The sequence below is a fragment of the Harmonia axyridis genome, chromosome 1, assembly GCF_914767665.1.
Source record: "Harmonia axyridis chromosome 1, icHarAxyr1.1, whole genome shotgun sequence".
In the NCBI taxonomy this organism is placed as follows: domain Eukaryota; kingdom Metazoa; phylum Arthropoda; class Insecta; order Coleoptera; family Coccinellidae; genus Harmonia; species Harmonia axyridis.
This window is the reverse complement of record NC_059501.1, coordinates 29838230-29854164: the sequence shown is the minus strand read 5'-3', so window position 1 is coordinate 29854164 and position 15935 is coordinate 29838230. Positions and strand designations below refer to the sequence as shown.

The 15935-nt window shown below is 30.0% G+C and overlaps 1 protein-coding gene and 2 long non-coding RNA genes across 6 annotated transcripts in view; 2 read left to right on the top strand and 1 right to left on the bottom strand.

Moving 5' to 3' along the window:
* Positions 1 to 15935, bottom strand: part of LOC123671713 (transcription factor kayak) — a 103859-nt gene that overhangs the window by 20580 nt on the left and 67344 nt on the right. Inside the window, exon 2 of one of the 4 annotated variants that reach the window (XM_045605703.1) lies at positions 4688 to 4728. The exons of 2 other annotated variants lie outside the window; for them this stretch is intronic. In XM_045605703.1, coding sequence (XP_045461659.1) covers positions 4688 to 4714 — 27 coding nt within the window. In that variant the 5' untranslated portion in view covers positions 4715 to 4728. Of the gene's footprint in view, positions 1 to 2054; positions 2102 to 4687; positions 4729 to 15935 lie in introns of those variants that run through there. One more of the 4 variants, XM_045605704.1, reaches the window with a different exon arrangement.
* LOC123671716 lies at positions 4736 to 6245 on the top strand. The gene is made up of 2 exons (XR_006746162.1): positions 4736 to 5301; positions 6000 to 6245. It is a non-coding gene; the product is annotated as an uncharacterized LOC123671716 (long non-coding RNA).
* Positions 6517 to 8312, top strand: LOC123671714. Its single transcript, XR_006746160.1, has 3 exons — positions 6517 to 6658; positions 6719 to 6975; positions 7188 to 8312. It is a non-coding gene; the product is annotated as an uncharacterized LOC123671714 (long non-coding RNA).

Sequence of the window (15935 nt, the reverse complement as noted above, 5' to 3'; positions counted from 1 at the left end):
ATCATAATAATATATTAATAATATTTTTGGAGATGCAGAACAAAAAAGTAGTTCATCTAGGATTTTTAAATACAGGTGATAATCTGTAGACATAATTTTGTCTGAAATTTTTTTTTGCGTAATCAACAATTGGAATATGTTCATGGGTACTGCGTATTTACAGTAGCTCAATTATCAAAAACACAGAGAGTTATTGCAACATAAAAATAAGCGGTGACTTAATTGAATGATCCTTTAATGCGATTTTAAAAGTGCAAGGCCCTGTTAACGCAAAAGAAAGTCAGCAAAAAGACAGATTTCTAAATTTTTATTCTGTCACTTCAATTGGTGATCTGATTATTGGTGATTAATTGAATAATTTATTGGATAAAAAAGCAAAATCGACAAAGGAAGGAAAAATAGAGTTACCAATTTTAGCTGAAGCATGTGATGTTGAGGAATTTATTTTTGATAATATAATAATTAAAAATTGATTTAATTGTTATTTATAATAGTGCAGAAGGCATTGATATTCTTCCATGAGATCAAAATTCAGAAAACGAACATCGAAGTGGCGAGTTTTTGGATGAACGAGTGTTATTAGAATGTGCCCTCTCTACGAGTTATATATTATTTTCTCTAATTCGCTGAATTTTTATAGAAATTGATGTATATATGTCCATAAATATCGTTTAGTGAGTTTTGCATTGAAGAATAAAGGTTCGCAGAGCTGTTTTCTGTATCGCAAAATTGACAGATAATATGTAACTCCGTGATAAGATAGTTCCGAGTACCAACAAATAATAATGAAAAATAACCATGAAATCTAAGTATGTGAAACTGGGATATTCCCGCACGAGTTTGTTCTAGAAGGTGTGTCAAAATGAACGGATTTGCGACAGAATTATAGAAAAATATATCAAAACCAATTTAGTACAAAATTTGGTTATACTACCGCATTGATACTTCCTAGAAAACAATTCTTGAATGTTGAAGCCTCAAAACCAAAGAATAAAATTTGAATTGTAAGGTCAAAATTTTGACCTTATTATTTTGTTCACCTATCAGAAACAAATATTCGTTGGTTTGACCTATCCGTTAAAATAAAGGATGTTCAAATAAAAATTGGTCGCCTGTATTTGAATGAAGTAGGATAGGTCTGTATTTCAAAATTTCGAATATTTTTTTATTTTGATATATGTATAACTATATGGCATGGATTCCTAATTTATTTCTTGAAAAGAGTTTCTTTCGGAATAGGATAATTTTCGCACTTACAGAAATGGCGTATCCTTTTTCATGTCTGGTAAGTTTTTTATGAGGCAAGTTATTTTTGAAACATCTGTATCTCACTTCGTTGAAATCTCCGAGAATTCTACCACATAAACATGAATTTCTGATATTCATATGTCGATAGTTGGAAAATTTACATTTATGTTGAGGGTTCAGAGGAAAGAAATCTTTTCTTTCTTCTTTTTATTATTGCTTGTACAATAAGTTTTGTATTAGCAGAATTTTGAGATGATTTATTCTTGTTAAGTTTGATATTTTCAGGGATCTTGACTTCTTTCCTCAATAACAGTGCCGTCATTATTTAATACTCAATAAGTCAAAACTACTTGGAGGTAGAGCTAACTTAATGAGGCTTGAATGAATTATGTGCGAACTACATAGTTAATTTACCCATCAGTCAGGATTTTTCCAAATCAAATTTTCTTATGAAGATCTGAATAATGAATTTATAATGATTACACCACTTTATATATACGATTCAACAAAAATATTTGTTCAAATTATGAACGAGACTGCTGATTTTATTTTATATCTTACCACAGCGAAATGTTAAAAAAGTGTTAAATTCATATTGTGGCGTCATTTGAGAAAATTAATATTATAAACTTTGTAGCTTGGAGCTAATATAAATTGAAAATAAATAAATACATAAAATAACTGAAATCTGATATATAAATGATATTTTCTAAATAAATAAAAACTACTATAATAATAGTAAATAAGAAATATCAAAATATTCTAAATAATATATTATACCTATATAGTAAAAGAAGTATTCTCACCTCATTTGAGTAGCAATCTAAATCCATATATCAATTCTGAACTGAAATTTCTTGAAATGAACTAACAGAGTAGAAAGCTTCCAACAAAATATTTCACACAAAACCAAAAACTTAAAATAACACAACAAATATATCGACAGCACTGCAGATGAATCGAAACTAAGCTTTGCATGACTTCTGTGTCTTTATACAGGGTCTTTCACGAGGAACCTCACCCATATTTATACGGGAAACTACTGAACGTATTTTCATGAAATTCAGCACTTATAAGTATTTCACGATGCTGATAAAATCTAAAATATTTTCAAGGCATGAGCAATTAGCAGAATTTTGAGATGATTTATTCTTATTAAGTTTGACATTTTCAGGGATCTTGACTTCATTTCATCAATAACAGTGCCGTCATTATTTAATACTCAATAAGACAAAACTACTTGGAGGTAGAGCTAACTTAATGAGGCTTGAATGAATTATGTGCGAACTACATAGTTAATTTACCCATCAGTCAGGATTTTTCCAAATCAAATTTTCTTATGAAGATCTGAATAATGAATTTATAATGATTTTTCTCAAGAGCATAAAATGAAGGCAATTTACTGTTTTGTCAACTATTAGACAAGTTGATATTGGTTATTAATTATTTTCGAGGTTTCATTTTCATTTTATTCAATTTTAAAATGGATGTTTTCATTATCTCGATATTCTATTTTCAAATAACTGAATGAAATAAATATTGAGGACTCAAAATCATAGAATTCTTCGTTTCTTCGTTTTCAAAGATCACTAGTTCCGGAGATTATATTATGAATTATTACTAATTTGGCCACTCAACTAAAAATTTCAGTTGGATTTCCTAAAAAAAGGTTTAATAATATTTTATAAACCTTCGTGCCCTAGACAACAATTATGTTTCTATCAGGTTTATTCCCATTGAATTTAATTTGACTAAGGACTCTTCATGAATTAGCCTAACTTTATTGTTTGAGACCGCAGCAAATATGTTTCTGAGCTTTGTGAAAATAAAAAAAAGTGAAAAAAAATTCTTCTTGTCATCCTTATGAATGAATGTTCTTTTAAGGTTACCTACTTGTTTCTTGCTTTCTTTTTTGTGAAGTATTTCTCAGAAAACGGAAAATATTAATGAATCTTCCATTTCAGAAGAATTCCAGAAAGTCTTTTGAAGCGGTTCCTTTTATTCATTATACCTTTCTGACTTCCTATGGAGTTTTTATGAATGGCATTGGCGTGGCGCCTGAGATGTACATAGTACATTTTGTGCCTGCATTACATACGGCCGTAAAAGTTGGCGCCAGAACTAGTCAATGACTTACGTTCACGTGATAATAGTAGAAAGTTAGTTACTTCATTTTTTTTTTTATTTTTACTGTAAACCTCTAGATATATATTTCAACTAGTTTACCTAACGATCGACGACGGTTGTAAATTTGGTAGAGTGGGTATTGAGTAGCTACCTGAAACTGAAGCACAGATCCTATTTAGTCAAAATTATCAAGGAGCAGTTTCATAATCCATTCGAAAAGCCCCCAGTGGTTTCATAAGAAAGTCTCAAATGAAGCTTGAAATTGGCTTCGGTTTAATAATAATAATAATAATGCAGTTTATTTGGTAAATAAACGAATTAGATACATCACTGAGGTATTCATTAATACAATCCGACAGTCCTAGAGAACCAGTAGAGAACTAATGATTTATTGTTTGCATTTGGTAATATTTCAGAGAAATTGAAATTTTGTTGAATTTAAATTGAATTGAAATTTTGTGTATAAAGTGAAAGTAAATGAAGGTCCTTAAATTCAAATATGATAATTTCAACAAAAAAGTTTGTGTGGTAGAGAAAAACTTTTTTCAACATGAAATATAAAAATATGCAAAATTGAAGGAGACCTAATGGTGATTCATTATTATTTGTAATATTATCTGTCTTGAATTCAATATCGTCAAACTCAATTTGTTACTCCTTTCATAAAACCCTTAGAATATAGATAGAAGGAACGGAAAGTAAACATTTGTGCTCGATTCCGAATGCAAGAGAGATGGAAGTGTGTCGCCAATCACAATGGAGCTAGCTTCGGCTAGCTCGATCCTAGCAGAATCCTGATTTGAGTGTTCAATGTTTCATCAGGAATCAATTTTTCATAACTTAACAATAGGTTAATCAATAAACCGGTAAAAACATTAATCGTTTTGAAGCACGAACTAATTTTCATAAATAAATCACATTGTAAACTATTTTTGAGCATCAATTGATAATTTAGGAATAAATCAAATTATGTTACGCTACTGCTATAGTGTGAGTTACATGGCGATTTACGTTTCTTTTATTTATGTTCAAAGATTACACCATTTTATATATACGATTCAACAAAAATATTTGTTCAAATTATGAACGAGACTGCTGATTTTATTTTATATCTTACCACAGCGAAAATTAATATTATAAACTTTGTAGCTTGGAGCTAATATGAATTGAAAATAAATAAATATATAAAATAACTGAAATCTGATATATAAATGATATTTTCTAAATAAATAAAAACTACTACAATAATAGTAAATAAGAAATATCAAAATATTCTGAATAATATATTATATAGTAAAAGAAGTATTCTCACCTCATTTGAGTGGCAATCTAAATCCATATATCAATTCTGAACTGAAATTTCTTGAAATGAACTAACAGAGTAGAAAGCTTCCAACAAAATATTTCACACAAAACCAAAAACTTAAAATAACACAACAAATATATCGACAGCACTGCAGATGAATCGAAACCACAGATTACGGATAACATAGATAGAACACTCGCCTTCCCCCACCCGAAATTAAGTTTTAGTTCTTGGCCCAAGCGCTTGGAACCGCTGCAAGTCATTTGTTTACGCATAGACAAATAAAGAGAAGACTGACAACTGCATAGAGTCGTTTGAAATGTTGATGCTAGCGACCCGAGGGACAGGGTTAGGAACTAATGTATCGCTATTTCACACAAAAACATATTTCATCCTTACCTACTGTATCTACTGATGAAATGTTTTCGGCGTAAATTCCAACCTCTCTTTTGTGTTTTAGTTCTCTCCTGATGCAGGTTCAAGTTTGTTAATAATAATAACAATCTTTATTTCAGAAGGTTCTCATTTACAAAAAAAGAACAAATGAAACACTGTCAAAAACTTTACATAAAAAAATCCTAAATTTTAGAGGGTTCCAGTTGAGTTAAATGATCATGTAGGTATGTATTTTTTGAAATTTTCCTCCGTTTGAATATTTGATGGCAACGCATTGAAGAATCTTAGGCATATATCTTCTAGTTTTTTCGTATAAGTATGATAATTATAAATATAAAGCACCTTTTGTCATAACTGATCAGCATTTTATCATATCATTATTCATGTTGCATCCAAAATTGTCAGGGGTTCAACCACGAACAAGCACTGTTTTAGACCTCCAACTAGAATTTTTGAATATGCAAATATTAATATGAGTATGGATAAAATATGTGGGGACCATATCAGTGAGGACAATTTTTTCAATACACCTAAAACAAGACTTTTACTTTTATCCCTGCCAGATTTTCCAAATTATGCACTGCTTTAAGATCAGAATAATTCAATTAATTGTGTGCCGAGTACTAGTTTAACAGATTCAAGTTCAGATAGGATCAGAAATTACCAACCGAATACTGATACTGTTTCCCTTTTTGTGAAGAAAAGACCAGGCATTTTAAATCAAATTAATATCAAGAAAAAGAGTCATTTAACAAAGAGAATTTTTTTTTTATATTAGTACCTAAATGTCGAAGGAAGCAGTTGTGTCGATTCAAGAAAAGGGAGCTATATTTTCACTTTTTTCACTTTCTATTGCTATCACCTTATATACTTTCAATAAAAGTCTCTTCAGGATCACCATCAATTTTTCACTTTGTTCCAGGTTTCAAAAGTCTTACGTTGGAGTTCTGCCAAAGAATTGAAGATTCCAATTCTAAATCAATCCTTCGATTTCCTGGATATTTGTCAGTAATCACAAAAATAATTATTTCATCTTCAAATGAAATGTTTCCTTCTTTAATATTTAAGTGGTACAATACGATATATATAATTTGATTCAATTATTTCATTAATTTCTGTTCACAAATATCAATTTGTATAATTATGTGCAATAAAAAGTATGTCAAAATTCGTTGAGTATTATTACTTAAGTGAAAATTAAGTTGGATGCAAAACCTCACCGAAATATTGAAAAAACTGTAATTGATATTACAGTTTTTTCACAATTTTCGGTGCAGGTTTTCATTCAAATTGTGAGTTGTTTCGAATTATGAAATAATAAGGCGCCAAATGCGCAGAATCAACATCATTAGTTCCAATCCCTGCCCATAAGGTCGCCACAATCACGCTTATTTATTTTACCGCTGAGTCGTCACTCTTTTCCTCCTTTCTCTATGTGTTTACGTTTGGTTTGCTCTTGCAATATTATTTTAACCTAGAAGCTGAAAATGGACGTTTGTCATTGAAGTTGTTCAACTAAGTACAATTCTCGTACGCCGTAGAAATTCATTTGAAGAAAAAAATATACTTCCAAATTTCGAGGTAAGTGCTTCAATCTAACAAGTTTCAATTAAATAAATAATGCATATATTATTTTATCAGAATGCCTAGACTAAAGAAATGTTGTGTACAAGGATGTACCGATGAGACAAGTACAAGAAATCATTTCCCTAAGAGTAATTTGGATTAATTCAATAACTGGCTCCAAATGATCCAACCAAGATATTGGCAACAATTCAGTAGGCATCGAATTTATGAAGGTTATTTTGTGTGCCATTCACATTTTGATAAAAAATATCATCTTCCAGGAAGCCATCGTGGTCTTACTTGCAATGCCATACCTACAATCAGTATTCCAGGTAATTTTATCGAATTACTCAATTTTATTCATATTTAAACCCCTTAAATTTTTGTTCCATGTGTACTGTCCAATGGAGCTGTAGTATATTCTGGTTTAAACGATACTAAGAATTAGGCGTTACATAGTATATATTTCAGTAATAGTTATAGGATGTAGTATGTTTCTAGTTTGTTGGTTTTTGAATTCTGATGAACATTTGATTTTTTGTAGGTACTGTATGCACTGATTGATTCTCTCAATGTATCAAAGATTCGAAATACACAGGGTAAGTTTTTGAAGGAACCAATAACCACAAAATCAGAACATGAAATCTTTTGGAAAAAATCAATAAAATTTTTTGAAAACATGTATTTTTATGATGAAAAAAAAAATGTGGTGGTACCTACCATAAAAAATTTTATTTTGACTTTGAAAGCTTTCGTTTACTTTAAGAGGAGGTTGTTGACTGAAAAAAGTTTCAAGTATATCTTGACTGGTGCTTTTAATCAAGATTGCCTTGAAAATTTTTTCAGTTATATCCGAGGGCATGGTGTAAGGAACACTAATCCAAATATTGGCCAGTTTATGTCCTCTTTCAAATGCCTTACTTTGAATAACTTCATGTCCTCCCATTCTGTAGGTTCCAACTGTGAAGATAATTTGGATAATCTAAAATCATTTGTTTTATTAAAATTTCCTTTACCTCAAAATGTTGTGCTTGAAGATTTAAATATAGTTATTCCGAAATTAATAGTCCTTGAACAAAAATCAAAATTTAGTAGATGTACTTTAGTTTATATGTGTGGATTCATTTGTAAAATTTCATTCAAAGATAAATTGATCAAACAATGTGATAAGTGTAAAAAAAATTTAACCTTTAACAGTGAAGAATTGGGGATTTTATTCAGGTAAGGCAGTATAAACACGGAAAGTTGACAAAACCTGGGCAATGTGTATCATTTTTATTTCGGCATTCTCTGAATTACCTTTTCTATATTATTCCGCGAATTTGTGAAAAAAAAAACATTTCCCTCTATTTAAAACGTTTTCAATGAAATATTTGGACTTCAAAATGTTAAATTGTAATGAACATATGTTGGGGGGAAAAGTATGTGAGACAATAATAAGGTTTTCCTTACACTGGTGGTGCAAGCAGGTAAACGAAATTATGAGTGGTACCGACACAAAATTTTCCAAGTTCCTTCTAACTTCCCCTAGTGAAGAATTAATTGATCCTATCAAAATAGGAGCAAAAAGGATCTTTGATACAAAGAGAATAAATAAATGATTTATTTATTTAATTTTTTATTCATTTATTTATTTATTAATATATTTATTTATTTATTCAAATTAATTTATTCATGTTATTCATTTTTGTTGAAAGTAATTTTATTATTGTTGAAACTAATTTATTCTTTTATTGTTTGAACTAATTTATTTATTTAATGTTGATGCTCCTTTATTATTTCAATGTTGATTTATTTATACATATATTGTTTATTTTTTGTTGATTTTTTTATTTTTGTTTACTGCTAATAAATTATATGTTTATTCTACTATCGACTTTTATTTGCACAAAATGTAATATCATCACATATTATACCAGTCATTCATAAAAAAATTCAAATGGTTTTTGGTCATCATAGCACCAAACTCCATTTGGATTGCTTAATATTTCGTTAATAAATTCAAAACAAGTATAGGAAAACCAGTCACTTCAAATTTCCCGCGTTTGTCGAGTTTGTTCTTGGCCCGACCACCAGGGGGAGTTAATTTCAAATGATTCTACTTTAGGTAGGGGAGTGTCCCATCTATGATATCCGTAATCTGTGATCGAAACTAAGCTTTGCATGACTTCTGTGTCTTTATATAGGTAATGCCCTGGGCTAAGGTGATAATAATTTAGAAGCAGTCAACTAGTCGTTGACATAAAATCCATAATTACAACAATTAGTTTCATATTTATAAAAATCATCATTGTTTGCAAGTATTCAATGAATAGTGATATCTATTCTTCTTTACATCTCAAGTAGGTAAAGAATAGACTTCTACGTACTATTCAGCTATGGAACAAATTTCTTAGCAACTATAGGAAAAATGAATAAATAGAAGTGTTATGTCGACAATGAAAATTTTGACTTTGATACTTGAATCTCAATTGAATCAGGAAGCCTGAACATCTATAGAGATTGTTGTCTTCATTATGTTCTGTTCTGTGAGGTTTCTTAGTCCTCCTGGAGAATGTGAATAAATAGAATAATAGAATTAAGATTTTAATAATGAAAAGAATTTCTTCTGCTACTGGTGTGAAAAATGGCCTTGAAATTATCATTTACGTCATCTCATATCATTCTAATCGAATATTCTGCATGCTATGTGCAAAAATCATTCAGTATTATAATGAACGGTTGAATCCGTGCAAAATCATCTCACACATTTTATCTTGTACATAGTGATTATTCACAGTAGCAGATCAATAATAAGTAATAATATAATAGCCTTTTCATAACTTAATAATAGCCTTTTCATAACTTGAAGCTATGGAATTGTAAGAAATACAAACTTCCAACTTAGGCTTCTTTTGAATAAATCCATTTGACTTAAGCGTTTGGATTTTTTTATACTAGCTCTAAACAATCGTAGAAAAAAGTATAACGTGCAATAAGTGTGAAAAAAACTATTCCACCTTGTTCATCTACTCTTGCATTATATGGCAATTGTTGAGATTTCTACTGTTATATTCCTTTTGAAACACAATCAAGATTTATCCATTAATTTACGGAAATCCACATAACTTTTTGACAGAATCATACTCATGTCATCTTAAATAACTATTTAAGATTCCATTACAACAAAAAAAATAAACTTCGAGAGCTTTCCAGCAGAATTCTGACCCTGACAATGTTAAAAAAGGTGAAAATTCACTAAAAAACGTAATTTGGTAATAACTCGAAAACCATGCAACTTTTACTGGGGTCATGTTAGGCTGGTTAGGTCCCTCTTTAGCTGACCTACCTCCGGTGTCACTGTGACGTGCCACTTATGGGACACCCTGTATGTCAATTAAATGCCGCTTAATTTGCAATTCAATGTGATGCTGTTCTATTGGTGAGAGATAAGAAGTTACTGAAAAAGGTGGGGGATGTTAATTCACACAACAATTTTATGTTAAACTCAATAATATACAATAACATTGAAAGAATAAATAAAATAAATAAAACCGAAATGTAAAAGAAAAAAGTCCGGTACATTTGATTCATATTTTCTATATTTAACGAATAATGAAAGCAGAAAGCGATACCTCTTCGTTTAAAAAAGAAAAAGAATTTTCTATGGTTCTGATTTTGTTTCTTTTACGATGTATTCCTTTTATTTTCTGTGGTTATAACAATTTTCCATGAAACATGAAATTGTTATTTCTTACACAACCAAAATCTCAACCTATTCGGTTTAGTGGTGACAGAAATGTTGGGATTTTTTGATTTATTTTTCATGAAATTTCTATGATACTTCTTTCGCGATCAACATGAAGCTTAAAATTATCATTCAAACGAAAATTAATAGTTGATAGAGCGAAGTACTAGAATCAACAATGCGAAGATATGTTAAGAAAACGGGAGAAATGAAATGCTACCAGAATGAGTTGAACAAATATTCTAACCATAAACTCTTCAGATTTAATTGACATACACAGTAATTTTAGGCTCCATTTAGGCTAATTTATTACCCTATTATAAAATGTTTTGCTTTTCAGTTTAACCAGATATCATCATGGATTCTTCTAGATTCACCCTAATCTAGCAGTACCAACTGCATTTTGAATGTACATGATTGCACTATAGTTTTTGACTCATTTTGAGCTCACGATTAAATTGACTGCCAAATTTATAGATTACCGTTTTAAAAAAATCCTGGGTTCTGCTAGCTTTATCGTTAAGCTAGCAAAACCGAACCATAAAGAAACTCTTCAGAACTAATTCACTTACACAATAATTTTAGGAAAATTTGTTTCCCTTCAGGGCGATATCATGGGTTCTACTAGATTTCGATTCAATATAAATTAGTAATAGTTATTTTTTGTGGAGCTATAAAACATCTGACTAATATTTTGGTACATGGAAAGCTTCTGATATAACTTCAGAGTAATATCCTACAAAATGTTCATGAAAATGCATTCAATATTACAATAAACATATTTTCAGAAGAAATATATTCGAAGTTTTTAATTATTATTATTAATAAGGTAAGTGCATACCAGGCAAAGCAGTTTATTGCCAAGAATTTAATTATTTCAGTTAAAGAATTTTCAATATGTTTTTGTGAAACATTCAATAAAATTCAATAGAATTTGAAAATTATTGTTCCAAATGAGTTTTATGCGTGGTACCCAATGTCCTGAATATTTTTCAAAATTTATAATAAGATAAATGGGTGAATTGATTTTTATCCTAGGCTGAAAATTTCTCTAATAATAGCTTTTTCATGCTATTCTGAGTTATATTCTCGTTTCTTTCAGAAATCAGAATATCATTAAAATAAAATGCTATTCTCTATCAACAATAGGCAATAAGGAGAAAATATTAACATCTAAAACTAAAGTCTCCCATAATGGGGATATAATGCTATTTTCAGTTCTCTTCCAGTATTATTATTATTATTATTATTTATACAAATAAGAGTTCAGGTTGAACCTATAAACTCAAAAATTTCTCAGAATAGCATTGTAATGCTATTCTTTATCAATAATTTATGCAATTAGATACGATATTTCAGAAATAGGGAAGTTTGTGGGAGGACTAAAGTCTTATCACTTTATAAATACCTAAAATGACGACTAGTATAATATAGGTATAAACTAATTACAAACTTATTCTATGATGGAAAATGAAATGTTGAATCATTTTAAAAATGAGCAAATAAAACTGGAACTTTCAAAATTACCTTGAGCTTTACGGCAATACATTAAAGAAATGCGAATTTTAATTATTATTATCGACTCTCAAACTAAATTAAAATTTCAGTGAAAAAAAAATCAAAATTCAAAGCGTGAGAGATATTTTGACAGATATTGTTGATGTTGATTTCCTTCCTCTGAAATATTTTAAATTTGTCCTATTATCGGTAACATTGTGAAGGATATTTCTTTGAGAGCTTTAAAATGTCACTCATTAATTTTCATCAAGCATCAATGAATATGATTCTCCTCGGCAAAAGGTGAAAAACAGATTATAACGAGATTTAAATAATTGAGGTGTAATTTCTTCTTCCTTCTGCTACAATTTCCATCTGAAATATTTTTTCAATGAATTTTTTTCTCCTTGCGTGGATAATGAAGAAAAAAAATTTTTCAATTTTTCCTTCTTTTGAAGAAGTTTTCCAAAGAATTTTGCTTACTCATAATAAGATTGTGATATATGAGGTTGTTACATACAATGGATATTCCTTCTGGGGGGGGATATATCCCCCTTTCCCCCCCCCCTTGGGTACGCCACTGATAATGATAATTGACTCTTTTTCATGAAAAAATCTTCGTTCTTCGTCTATATAATTCTGAAATTTCATATTTTGGAAGTCTTGGAATGAAAACCATACACTTTAAGGTGTATGGGCGATACCAACCAGATATTTCGTCTCTTAAAAACGTCAATTGAATATTATCAATTCAGGCAAAGTTTAAGCATCGAAACAGTTAAATATTTTTTCATATCTGAAAGTAAACAGAATAATCAGTAGACTTTCTGTTCACAAAGTCCCAAAGGAAATACCTCAGAAACAGACGATGGAAAAAAGTCACTCGAGTATTTCGTTACGATAATCATCCTATCTTCAAAACCAATAAAAGGAGCGTTAACGTAAATACAGGTCGATATAAATCCTTGAATTTCTAAACAAATGTGGGAATTTTATTTAGCACGAATCGTTTCCACAGTTATTTGTATTAGAATCGACGTAGTAAAAGTATTCGTTACAAGAAAGGAAAAACATCCACGGTCATCAGCTCACTACGGAATGTTACGGTGAATGAGATATAAATCCAGTCAATCTTGAACTATCAAAGGAACAAAGGAATTTGCCTTTTTCGGATGTGACCGATTCAACGTAATATTTTCAATATATGTACGCTGCGTTAACGCAGATCTAAGACATAATTCTATTTCTACCGGATTTTACAAGTGCGGTTTGTGGAAATGATGTCACCTTCTGATCGGTTCTCTTCACAAGTCTCTCTTTTGGACGTTTCCTTTGTTATTCAACTTATTGTTGGATTATAATATCAAAATAAGAATAAAGGGCTACAACTTGAAACAGAAAGGTTATCGGGTATGTAGTCAAAATTTGAACAATTTTAGCTCTTTATTGCTTCAGCCAAGCTTTCGGACAATAACTTGTCCTTCTTCAGGGCTACTAAAAATTACATAAAGTTGTAAAAAACACACAGAAATCAATACAGCAGAACTTACATCAATGTGAGTCTTAAATGTTAAAATTACTTCAATGTCCATATATAATATGTAACCTGCCAGGAAATAACTATATTATTTTTAATCTTAACAACATTAAGATTTGACTAGTTTAATTCTGTTTCTGATTAAAAAGAATATAGTTATTTCCTGGCAGGTTACATATTATATATGGACATTGAAGTAATTTTAACATTTAAGACTCACATTGATGTAAGTTCTGCTGTATTGATTTCTGTGTGTTTTTTACAACTTTATGTAATTTTTAGTAGCCCTGAAGAAGGACAAGTTATTGTCCGAAAGCTTGGCTGAAGCAATAAAGAGCTAAAATTGTTCAAATTTTGACTACATACCCGATAACCTTTCTGTTTCAAATTATAAATTGTTAGTCGAGATTTACAAGTAGTTAACGTTAATAAGGGCTACAACTTTCCGTTCGAGGCCACAACTAGGTGATATAGGCTCAAGTAGCTTAAGCTTGACTTAAAATCAACTCAAGTTCAAGTCAAATAGTAGTTCTTCAATGCCAAGTCAAGTATTTATTCATTAAGTAGTTTTTCAATGTCAAGTCAAGTATTTATTTATTAAGTGCTTGACTTAACATTGAAAAACTACTGCTTGACTTGAACTCGAGTTGATTTTAAGTCAAGCTCAAGCTTGAGCCAAGTAGCTTGAATATCAAGCCAAGCCGTGAATCTCTATATAGGGCATAAAATGTATCGACAAAAAAAATATAGGATAGCAGCTCTTCACCTACCGATTGGCAGCAAATATTAATTTTGCAGACACATATCAATCAGAAAAGTATTACTTTTCATGGCTAGGCAGTGAAGTGATTATCCTCAATGCGAATAAAACATTTTACATTTTCTGACAATCAATTTTTTTTTGCCATCTTCCTTCTTTCTGGAGGAGTAAGTACTTCTCAGTCGCTGTAAGTGTCAATAATATAAATATATTCGATATTTTTCCAAAAAACTGTCAGATATTTCATAAGTTGTATAATTATCATGGACAAATACATTTCCTACCAACCAACATTTGCGATTTCTATCAAATTTCGTTTTAATTTATCATTACAGGAAAAATAGAAATATTGTGGGAATTGTAATAATTTGCAAATACAATATCCTACATGTATCATTAAAAACAATCTCTGGAAAAATTATATGTTCAACTCGGAATCAAAGAAGATTGACTGCCGTCGCTGAAATTCTAGCCGAGCGTAGCGAAGCTATGTACTATCAGCCGCGGCAGTCAATCTACTTTGCTGCCAAGTTGAAACACATATCTATATGTAACAACTCTGAATATTCTTCTTTATCAATTCTTCACAACACTAACTTGCCTCAACAGCTCAAATTTCTCCATCAGTTTCACTATTGCCAGACCCAAAAGTGCTTCAGTATTTCAAACTGTGACTACAAAACTTCACCATTTTTACTGAATTTTTACTATTTCGATTCGTCATTAAAGCGTGTATTTCCATTTTTAGTAAAGGAGTAGTATTTTTTTTTACTTATCAATTATCAAAGGTTGACAGCTTCAAAAGTGACAGCTGCCCAGATAGCGGGTTATTCAAAACGAAACCTCTCATTGGAAAACCCCTTATATGCTACTCTAATAGAATATTTGGAATTAATGAAAATAGCGGCTCCAAATTTTTAAAAAATAAAAAATACAAGAACAACAATATTCTTATACAGGACTCTTGAACGGAAAGACCTGGAAATTGAAATTTTTAGGATAGGTTCAGGTTTTGAGTACCTCGGTAAAGATTGTTAATGGAAAAATTCTACTAGAGGTTCCGTAAGTATGATATAAGAATATCATTAAAATAAAATGCTATTCTTTATCAACAATAGGCAATAAGGAGAAAATACTAACATCTAAAACTAAAGTCTCCCATAATGGGGATATAATGCTATTCTCAGTTCTCTTCCAGTATTTATTATTATTATTATTATTATTATTTATACAAATAAGAGTTTAGGTTGAACCTATAAACTCAAAAATTTCTCAGAATAGCATTATAATTTTATTCTTTATCAATAATCTATGCAATTAGATACGATATTTCAGAAATAGGGAAGTTTGTGGGAGGACTAAAGTCTTATCAGTTTATATATACCTAAAATGACGACTAGTATAATATAGGTATAAACTAATTACAAACTTATTCTATGATGGAAAATGAAATGTCCAATTATTTTAAAAATGAGCAAATAAAACTGGAACTTTCAAAATTACCTTGAGCTTTACGGCAATACATTAAAGAAATGTGCATTTTAATTATTATTATCGACTCTCAAACTAAATTAAAATTTCAGTGAAAAAAAAATCAAAATTCAAAGCGTGAGAGATATTTTGACAAATATTGTTGATGTTGATTTCCTTCCTCTGAAATATTTTAAATTTGTCCTATTATCGTTAACATTATGAATATTTCTTTGAGAGCTTTAAAATGTCACTCATTAATTTTCATCAAGCATCGATAAATATGATTCTCCTCGGCAAA